At 39.7% G+C, this 11,126-nt stretch overlaps 1 protein-coding gene across 1 annotated transcript in view; it reads right to left on the bottom strand.

Annotated features, from left to right (window-relative positions):
• CCDC152 (coiled-coil domain containing 152) overlaps positions 1-9,475 on the bottom strand; it is a 22,688-nt gene extending 13,213 nt beyond the window's left edge. Inside the window, exons 1-3 of the mRNA XM_044446531.1 lie at positions 9,444-9,475; positions 6,717-6,812; positions 4,373-4,478 (exon numbers count right to left, since the gene is read on the bottom strand). Coding sequence (XP_044302466.1) covers positions 4,373-4,478; positions 6,717-6,779 — 169 coding nt within the window. The 5' untranslated portion in view covers positions 6,780-6,812; positions 9,444-9,475. The remainder of the gene's footprint in view (positions 1-4,372; positions 4,479-6,716; positions 6,813-9,443) is intronic.
• Between the last annotated feature and the right edge of the window lie 1,651 nt (positions 9,476-11,126).

Raw genomic sequence — 11,126 nt, 5'->3', positions numbered from 1 at the left:
AATTCACCCATTCCTGTCCATTTTAGTTCACTGATTCCTAAGATGTCAGTGTTCAGTCTTGTCATCTCTTGTTTGACCACATCCAGCTTGCCTTGATTCATGGATCTTACATTCCAGGTTCCTATGGAGTATAGATCTTTACAGCATTGGACTCTCCTTTCACCATCAGATACATCGGCAACTGAGTGTCCTTTTGGCTTTGACCCGGTTGCTTCATTCTTTCTGGTGCTACTAGTACTAGCCCTCCGCTCTTCCCCAGTAGCATATTGGACACCTTCCAACCTGAGGGGCTCATCTTCCGGCGTTTTATCTTTTTGCCTTTTGGTACTGTTCATGGGGGTTTTATGGCAAAGATACTGGAGTGGGTTGCCATTTCCTTCCACAGTGGATCACGCTTTGTCAGAGCTCTCTGCTATGACCTGTCCGTCTTGGGTGGCCCTGCATGGCATAGCTCATAGCTTCATTGCGCTACACAAGCCCCTTTGCCACAAGGCAGTGATCCATGAAGGAGAACGGTGGGGTACAATAGTAATATTATGACAATAATTTTACTGGTTTTTCAATTCCATACTTTGCAAACATCACTCCAGGGAGTAACGGATGGCAATTTCAAAAGCATTTCCTGCTACTCCAGCTAACAGGCCAGAAAAGTTGCAGACCCAACAATCACAATGTACTAAAACTTTTAATTTAAACTCAAATGTTAAAGGGTGCAATCTTACACAAGTTTAGACAGAAAAGAGTCCTACCATTCCCAGCGTGCCTGTGGTCTAGATCCTTTTTTTTATTTAAGCATGCAGAGGGCTGTGCCATAAAGTCTACAAATGGCTATGCATTGTTATTTTTAAAAATCTACCAATCAAAGCAAGAGCTAGAGAAACTATCTGGGAAGAATACAACTTTTGAGGCTAGCGGACTTGGGGCCCAGGTCAGAAGACAAAAAGATCCTTGTCTCTTCAGTATGTCTTGGCTAACCTTTTGCTTCCCCAAATTAATTGTTCTTCAGTTGGCCCTGCATAGTGTGTTCCTGGCAGGGTATAGTTTTGCTGCTTGGACACACAAAATAGTGGCAGCTGCTTTGACATTTATAGTAAGAATGGATGAACACAAGTGAGAAGTTGTTATTGCCCTTAGGTTCTTCTGGTGAGTTTACCACCAGCAGTTGATTGACAACTGCGTGAAAACAGTTAATGAGATGGATGTCTGGTCTGATCCAGAAGGGCTGCTCTTATACATTCTTGTGCTACCTTCACTCAGAGTGTGAAGCTCCTTGCTGGGCTGACCTCAATGCCAGGCGCACTTAAGACAACTGTTGGGGCCCCAGTTCATGGCAAGGGCGTCCTCTTATTCCTGTCCTTGGCTATCATGGTTAGCAGTGTAGCCAACATTTACTGTTCCCACAATGCCCTCAATGTAGCCTCAGTTCAGGACACCGTAGAATATATTAATGGTGGCTGGCCCCATTCTCCCAATGTTGTTTGGAGCATTGCTGTTGTATGGCACTACTACTGGTAAGCCTACTAGGGCTATCAGTGGAGGAGAATGTCTATCCAAGGGTACTTTGCTCAGGGTCTCTTCAAAGCTGGTGCTGGTCTCAGTTCTTTCAGATGATTGCATTAGGCATTTGTATTGCTTGCTTCCATCAAAATATGTCATGGATGATTCCTCTAGCTAGCAAATAGCTTGTTACTACTAAATGGATCAAGATGCTAGCTTCTTTCCTAATCCAAGAATGCAAGAGCAGACCAATAAATTCATAACCCGTCTCTGTTTTTGTGCCATTCCCTTGCTTTACAGGAAGTTGAAATGGAAGGCCTAATATATCATTTTCCATTTCTTAAAATATATGATTTACAGGCAGTTTTTCTACTCTGCTCTGTTTTTCTATTCATAGATGCTTCATAGGCTGTAAACTGTTCCTATCCTACAACGCAATTCTCAATAGGTCTGTAAAATGACAGATTACTGAGATCAGGGAAAATGAAACAGCATTTATTTTACAAAAAGGTGTAATCCAGGCACAGACCTTCACTGAAAAAATATAGCTGTGATTAATTTTAAGCATACAGCTTAAAGTGTGTCATGCTTTTGATACTTACTGCATTTTGAAAAGAGTACTTCCATTTTGAAAAGAGTACTTAGCCCATTACTCTACTTCTAAGAGAGCAATCCTGGGGTTCACAGATAGACCTGTTCTTAAACAGATTTGTTAAGAAAAAAACTAGACAAAGCTGTAGACAAAGCTACGATCTTGGATGGCTTTTTGATGTCAGTGTCACTTTCTGCTTCTCCTCACTACAGCAGAAACTTCTGTGCTGCAATAATTCCACAAGGTAAGAACTCCAACCTTGTAGACGGGGGGAACTGGCATAAGATTTCAGAGGTGTTCCAGTGGATGGAGAAGTGGTTGAGGATTCCTAAGGTCTCCCATCCCCCAGACCCAGAAAAAACATTTAGTAGGGCTCAAGAGCACATGCAAGTGTTTATTTCCCATTGCTGAATGGAAGAGTTTGGATTTTTTTCTATTTTTGGATGAAATAATAGAGTATGTCCTACCTCCATTTTGATATTTGCCCTGCTGACAAGAATTGATAGGGCATGGCAAGGAGTGGAGCTTGCAATATTGAAGGCTCCACCTGGGGAACACTGGTGTCTCCCTTTCTGAAAGCTAGAACTCTGACCTTGGGCATGGGGAAAGATGGGCACTCCAGGAGGGAGAGGCAGGTCTTGGATCTGCTGGATTCTTTAGCCCTTCACCCCTGCCCCACATGTGCCAGATAAGGAAAGTTAGACAGTTTCTCAGGACCATCTGGTGAAAGTTTCCTTTTAGGAAAAAGAAAGGGCCAAAGGCCTCAACCTTACCTCCTACCCTCCCAGCAAGCACTTGACAGGACTTAGGACGGGCAAGAGTGGCTGAAATCAGAGACATTCACTGAAAGCTCATGACTGTGTTATTAGCCCTTTATTCTTGGGAGAAATTTCATGCTTGGTCTGGCCTGGCCTGCAATTACTTACTTGATTTACAAGTAAGTCTAATTGAACTCAGTGGGGCTTGTCTTTGGAATGTTTTCAGCTTGTGAACATCTGCTTTTTGGTATAGCTTTGACTCTCTGTCTTTATAGTGATTGTTTCAATGCTGTTCTAAATTTCCATTTTTGTATTTTATGCTTTTAATTTTTATGATATGCTAAACTTCATCCAGCTATCATTATTCCTCAGTATTTAATAAGTGTATTAAATAAATAAATATTTATAAACCAACATGAAATGAATCAGACTGAAAATCAGAAACGGCAAACAATTCAACAATAATCTATTCAGCTGCACCATTATGGTTTTATTTATTTATAAAGTTATAAATTGGACTCAGCCTTCACATGAGCAGAAGCCCACACATGTAATGGGATGATACTACTGGATATAACCTACAATCTGCTTTCAGAACTCAGTGCAGGTGAGTTCTGAAATTAAAAACAGTATTGAAACCAATCATATTACATATACACAAATTTAGGAAAGAATACAAACCAAACTAAGAACATGTTGGAAAAATAATACAATCTTTCATACAACTGCTGTCTCTGTAAAATTGTATTTTATGCTTTATCTTGTATCACTGTACTACTGTATTTTATGGTTTTACTCAGAGCTTTGGGTAATATAGAAATGCAATGAAGTAATTAAATTAAAAGAAACCTCAGGTAAATTCCACCATTACTCCAGCAAATGATTGATAGAAAATCCTACAATTATTGAATTCACATTATATTGTCATGAGGGTATCCATTGTAGCCTGTTGCATCAAAACCACCAAAGAGACATGTGGCACTTTAAAGACTCAAAAGTATTGTTCATGGCACAATTGTTTGTGAACTGCAGTTCATTTCATCAGAAGTTGGTGATCCTGGAAACAGAATTGGGTTTTGCAAAGGCATGAATGGTATAATGAAATATAATAATTAATGATAAACTGATGACAGAAATAAAAATTAAAAAGGGTTAATGAAAGCAAATAAATATAAGGAAATTTGGGAAGATTTTGTAAAATCAATACTGATAGAAGGCAAAGGTTGCAAACCTAATCAAGATTGTATGAATTTCTGGAGGGGATATGGATATTACTAAGTATTATTACTAATAATATTACATATTATTAATTATGTGAATTAAGTGGAGGTAGTATTGGTCTCCGGGGTGGTGGGGGCACTTTATCATTTACTTTTCTAATTATTGAGTTTTTTATGTAACATTATTATTGTTGTATTGTGTTTTTTTCCCTCGGCATTTAAAAAAATAATAAAAAGGAGGGGGGAAAAAGAAGTTGGTGATCCCAGTGAATCATCAGCTAATCACACTGCCAAGGTACACTTACCTTCTTTAGCGGCCTCTTCCTCTGATTGGCTCATTTTCAGCAACCTGTTTGTTTTATCCAACTGAAGAGTCAGAAGATTACTTTTTCCATGAAGTTCTGATATTTTCTGTAGGAAATTATTTAAATTCCAAATAAAACTTTTTAAAAAGTTTCGTACAAGGGTCTTCTTCAGTTACTTTGATAAATTAATACACTAAAATGAGTTAACATTTCCAGTTTTTCCAGAAGCTTAATGACATTCAGACAACCATTAGAGATATGAGAGCATGATCCAAAAAGAGGTTATCCAGAGAAATAAATAATGAAAAAGTTTAATAGATAACAGTTCAGTTAAAGGAATTTATTTCCAGTTAAGCCATGCCTTGGCCTCCTTTCTTCCCCCTCCAAAATGTTGCAGTTAGGCAGCTAAAATTAGCTCTGTATAGGATGCCTGCAATGCACTGAGGTCAAATAATTATGGGTATTCTCATTGGAAAAGCATATTACAATTATCCAGGTGAACATGTGTGTTTCTTACACTCAGACAAATCATTCCACCTTTCCTGATAACTGCCTTCACTTGCAGGCAGGTTTTTTCTAGCCCTTTACTAGTGATCCTTTAGCTGGACAAATTGCAAAGTATGTGCTCATGCTACTTACCTATGGATCCTCCATCCATACTTTAATCCAGACATCAAAAACCAGTTCTTTTCGATGCTTGCTTCACTTTTTTGGGGGGTGGGGGACCCCTTGTCCACAATGATCTCTCCTCATTTATGTTCATATTTCACTTCCCTTCTCCCTTTGGAACCAGTCTGTACAACAGCCCAGACAGAAAGTACAAGACAAGCAAAAGTTGCTACTCTTTCTCCTTACAATTTTCATGGTTTGCATATGCCAAAATCTGCAGCGACAGCAGCAGCAGGGCCAGGAAGCTCTGGGGTGTGAGGGTGGGTACCTGCAAGGGTGTGGACCTCAGTAGGTGTGTCCAACAGTGCTTGCCCCTGATGCAGTCCCTATGTCCTACAGTACTTCCAAAATGGTTAGATTTCATCTAGGGCAGATCTTAATGGGAACAACATAAAAGCATTATTGGTCAGTGTTGCAAACTCTAAACCCATGAACTGGCTTAACTGGAAGAAACTGAACTGTTTCAGTGACAAGAATCCCTGTCAAGAGAAAGTCTGCCCATCCTCTTACTTAGGTCTTGGAAGGATTAAATATCTTTAAATAAATATATTATATAATCCTGTATCTGGTCCTGTAACACATCCAGATGCACAAAGACAAAATAAGAGACAGAGTTACAGAGGCTTAGTTAGCTGAAAAGAATATTCTTTCTCTCCAGGGAAATGTCATGTCAGAGTAAGCATGTTTAGAGTAGGCATGGGTAACTGCAGTGGGGCCTGGAGGCTACTTTCCACTACCCTGGAAACCCCCACCCTCCAAAGCTTATACTCCTACCACTGCTGGTGTAGTGGCAGAAAATTAGGTGGTTTGAAGCTGAATTTCAGGGAGCCTTAGAAAGTGCAAATTTAACATGAAAACTGTCAATATAGGAAATGAAATAATATAATAATAATTTACAGTAAAAGAGGACAGTGGAGAGAAAATGTACACCCCCAGTTTAGACCTTGCTTTTCCAGATGGCCTTTCAACATGTACCCCTTAAGCAAACTCCTATGCTCATCTATTCAGAAGTAAATTCCACACTATTCAGTGGAACTTACTCCCATATTTACTTCTGAGTATAAGTATTTTTGGATTCCAATGAAAATAATGTATTTTAATGCTGTGCATTTGGTCATCCATAAATGCAGCTGCTATTTTTCGTACTTAGCTTTTTGTTACTGTTATCAGCATTCAAAAATTATTTATTGTAACCCATAATTGGATATGGGTTTATGGAAAACAGGTGTGCAAAGTTTATCAGTAAATACGTACAGTGCCTTAGCAATTTAGTGGCTTCCATATCCTCCTGCCCAAACCCTAAAATCACTTGCTGAGGTCTTTCTGCAAGAGCCCTCTTTGAAAAAGACTAGAAGAGGGCCTACTTGGAGAAGGGCCTTCTCATTGGTAGTGCCTCAGTTATGGAATATGTTCTCCAGAGGTGCACCTGGAGCCAACTTTTTTCATTTTGGCACCAGGGCAAGCCCTTTTTATTTATCCAGCATTTTAATCGTAAGAATGTTTTACTGTATTTTAAAAATATATCGTATATAATTATTCAAGTGCTGTTGTGCATTTAGTTGTTAGGTTTTATTCTCTGTATGCTGTCTAGAAATCCTGCAATGGTTATAGACAGGGAACAAATGTTTCAAATAAATAAACAATGATCAAACAGAAAGTTCTATTGTTGCTTTACCATTTCTATATGTGAGAAGTCCTCTAAAAGTTTATCAAGATTTACTGGGCTGATTTTCTTCATGCTTGGTTACCTGCAAAATTACTCAATAGTTTCCTGTATATCACAGAGAGACAAAAAAAAATAATAATTTGAACCTTCATATTAATATTGTGTCAAGGAATTACCATGAGTGTCAAAGTAGGAAGTAGCCCCTAGCTGAAACCTACACTGAAAACCTTATGTGAGAGACATTGAATGAATGAATGAATACATAAATAAATTCTGTTGTTTACGCAAATATTATGAGAGTACACACTAAAATCCCTTGAGGTCTCCCTGCGTTTACATATAACATTTCAGCTTTAGTAGCTTATGTGAAAATCACTGGTAGAAATTAAAAAAAAACAAACAATTTTATGTGCTTGTAAAGGTCTAGTTTAAGTAGCTGTACTTGTGAGATTTTGGCTTGCTTCCAAATAAACATGCACTGGATTGGACAGTCAGTGTTTTAAGCTCTTCCCATTTATGAAGTTACTGGATGACTTAATCAGATTACTAACGTTTTATTTTAGGTTTGCCCTACAATAAGAATGATAATAGTGTGGCCTACAGACTATTGGAAGGAATAAACTAAAAATTGTACAGCTGCCACGTGATGATTAGCCTGTGTTCACATTATTTCCTGTAGAGAATAGCTTTAGTATGTGGAGAAAGTGGAAACTACAAAGCAAGGTCTGAGCATTGTCTCAGACTGTGGTTATGATTGGTTATGCAAAATCCTATACATATCATAATAGTCGCCACATGCATTTATAGTAGTAAAAAAGCTAGGAGTCCTGTGTTTTGTTATTTATTTTGGCATAAGCTCTCATGGCTACAAATAAACCGTTTTTGTCACAAAAAAGTCAACCAGAGGATTGAGCTATTTTTGCAGAAACTTGTTATACTTTATTATAATTTTAGTATAGTATTTAATTAACAAATAATGCAATGCTTATCTCTTAGGTAGCAACAAGCTTTTTAACAACAACCAAGGCTGTTTAAAAGAAGGAAAAAATAGCACCTACCCAGCCCTCTCCCAGAAGTTGTACATTTGCTTCATCAATTTCCTGTTCTTATTGTTTTTATTGTTTTAAGATTTTATTATACTTTATTGGTGTACATTATGTCTTGTTAGCAGATAAAGTGGTAAAAATATAAACAAATTTCAGTCTATATATGGTAGACACATTTCCTTCTAAGGCAATGCCCAGATTATTAGACAATGATTTGTATAGATAGATATGCATTGTTTTAGTATACAGCATTGTGATGTTTTGTGAAGGCGAAAGCTTTGCAAAGTGGGGATTAAATATCTAATTGTGGGGTGTGGGCAGGAAGGTTAGCAAAACCCTAACCACTGGCCAACATTACAGAATACTACTCTTTCAGAACAATAGGGTTCCATTTGAGTGGACTGACTAACCCCTGCTCCCCCAAAAAGTCTGTTCTTCCATATAGTAGAATGGACCATTATGCATTGTGACTGGGGTTGCCCATTTTTTAACTAGTCTCTTCAGTAGTTGTTTGACTTGTAAGACTGTCATCTTAATCATATTTAAAATTTGATTTTAAATTTAAATATTTAAAAATTAATCATATTTAAAAACACTTAGCTGTGATGCTCATTGGGTGACCCTGGACCAGTCAATCTCTTAGCCCGACTACCTCATGAGGTTCTTGGGAAGAATCACACACATACACCTTGAACATACTGGAGATAAACGTAAAGGGAAAATCCTATGCATGTTTTGATGGAAAATGTCTACAACTGGCTGGGAGTTGTAGGACTTTTGTCAGTCTAACCATGCACAGGATGGCAACTTAAGGAAATAAGTAATATTTGAGCCTCATTTGATTTCTACGTCTCTTCAATTTTTGTTTTGGGTTTGTTTTGTTTGTTTTTTGTTTTTGAAAGGGGAAAAAAGCTGTCTTCAGCTGGCAATCCTGGCTGGTTTTAATTAGTCTTCTTTCATCATCTATACTATTTCTGAGGCCTGATAGCCAGAAAGCCAGTGTGGTATGCTGGTTAAAAGTGTGGGACTGAGCTCAAGCGAGTCTCCATTCAGCCACAGAGCTAGCTGGATGATTCTCGGCTCAACCTACCTCACAGGGTTGTTGTGAGGATAAAATTGAGAGGAGGAGGAAAATGGTGTAAGTCACCTTGAGTTCATCGAAAGGAATATTGGTGGTATATAACTATAATAAATACATAAATATATAAATTAGCCCAGCAATCTGCTCCTCAGGTGAAGAGAACCTTGATGGGCAACAGAGCCAGCAGTTGTTAACGTGTCAGTTAGTAGTGACATCCTGTAATGGAAATGGAGGGCTCTGGTGGGGAGGAAGACTGACGGGTGATGCGGAGGGACACAAGTTTGTAAGCAGTTAGCTACTGGGGGTATTAAGAAGCAACCTATGCCTGTATATTCGGAAAAAAGCCCTCCGAGGCCCTGCATTCCCTAGCCACCCTTGCTTCTTTCACCAGCACTGCATCCTCAGGTTCTAAAAACAATTTTTGTATGCAGTATTTACAGTATTTGTATGCTGCCCTTCCACTTGCAAAGGGGCTTAAACCAGCATAGGATTGAACCCTGAAATGTCTGTATTATCACACCACTCAGAAAAAAACAGAGCAGTCTTGAAACCGCTAAGCGAGGCTGCTTCCTATACTTTTCAGTTCCTGAGCCACAATTCCTGAATTACCTGCATTTTGGAACCGATATTTTCCTCCTTGCTACACCGAGTAAGGGACGTTTCCCTCCGAGGAGAAGCTCCGCCCGGCCAGTCACAACGCCGCTCTTTCCCCACAAGCGCGGGAAAAGCCTCTGCTCCGCCCCTCACTTGTGGGGTGCACCGTTCATGACGCAATGGTGTGGGGGGCCGGGAGGGGGCAGGGACTCGTGGGGATTTCTTGCAGTGCTTCCTTGCTTGCTTTTCTTTTAGAGAAACAAGCCATGCCCTTGCAACAGAGAGAAGAAACTGCGCGTTGCAGCTCAGAGGCCATGCTTGGCCTTGTTAGGTGGATGGGATTGCCTCCTCCTCCACTTTTTCCTTCCAGGACTCCTGTGGTTTTAACAATTGCACAGCAGCCAAAAATTCAAGAGGCGAAGCATCACACGTCTCCATCGGAAAACTAAGGAAAAAGCATTACATAGGGGAAATGTCGGGTGGTTGTGCAGTGATTAAAGGCACAGTAGCCCTGTTTATGGGAAGGGGGTATTCATATTATTGCATTGCATTGCGATTCTGCCCTTTCCCCCCTTACAAGATACTCTAGAGAGTTAACATAAATCTCCTCCCCTCCATTTTATTCTAATAAGAGCAACTCTGGTAATTAGGTTAAGCTGAGAGTGAGTGCTTAGTCCACAGTCACCCAGGGAGCTTTATAGCTCTATGTGGACTAGAACCCGGATCACCCAGGTCTCCAGTCTGAACGTGAGATCCCCATCCCCGAGAGTGAAAAATGAGGTGTCAGGGTCCATGTCTGCTAGGAGTCACAACCTGTCAGTCCCTGATCCAGTTTACTGGGAATATTTACTGATTCCATTTGTAAGCCGCCCAGAGACGTGCAGCATAATTGGACGGAATAAAAATACCCAAATAAACAAACAAATAAATAATTCATTATATTTGCAAGGGACCTAAAACAGCTTCTATGGTCCTCTTCCTCTCCATTTCATATTCCCTGCCCTGTCAGGGGGGTTGAGATAAGACTTGGGTTGAAACCTATCCAAGAATGGTCCCCTGGAGGTCTTTAAATGGCTCTCCTTTCCTCTTGAGTCATTCCAACCAGCCTTCACATATGGAAGATGGTCCATGCTTTCTCAGAACTGCCTTTTTATTTGCTTATGCTAATTTCTGAGGCCTACCAGGCCAGCACTAGCAGTCTGTCGCTCAGGTTCACAGAGATCCCTGATGTGTGCTCCACTGTGTGGGTGAAGGTCCTAATGCAATATTAAGTGCTGTTTATTTTTGCTCAGACTGGCAGGGTTCTGAATGAAAATGGAAGAAGAAATCAGCTGTTTCCATTTTAAAGATCTGTTCATATTCGAATCTTAAACTAATGTCACTTCATTCCTATTCTTACTGTGGTGTTATAGTCATGTTGGAATAGTCCACTCAGCCAGACCATACTGACTCCATCTTGTCCAAGTTCAGGAGGCAGAAACCCCCTTTTCACAAGAAGCTCCTGGTCTCCACTTAAGCAAAAGACCAGGCCCTCGGATGTTGACACTGCAATGTAAATGTCCTAGTTGCAGGCCCCTGTCTTTATATATTTATTTGGTTTACACCCTGCCTTTCTTCTTTATTAAATAATTTAAAGGGACTCGCATCATTCTCCTCCTCCTCCTGCTTTCAGTATTATCACCACAACAGCACCATTGT

The sequence above is a fragment of the Varanus komodoensis genome, unplaced genomic scaffold (genome assembly GCF_004798865.1).
Source record: "Varanus komodoensis strain SLA01 unplaced genomic scaffold, ASM479886v1 scaffold5, whole genome shotgun sequence".
Classification (NCBI taxonomy): Eukaryota; Metazoa; Chordata; class Lepidosauria; order Squamata; family Varanidae; genus Varanus; species Varanus komodoensis.
Note: the sequence above shows the minus strand (reverse complement) of the source record. Positions and strands in the feature narration are given on the sequence as shown.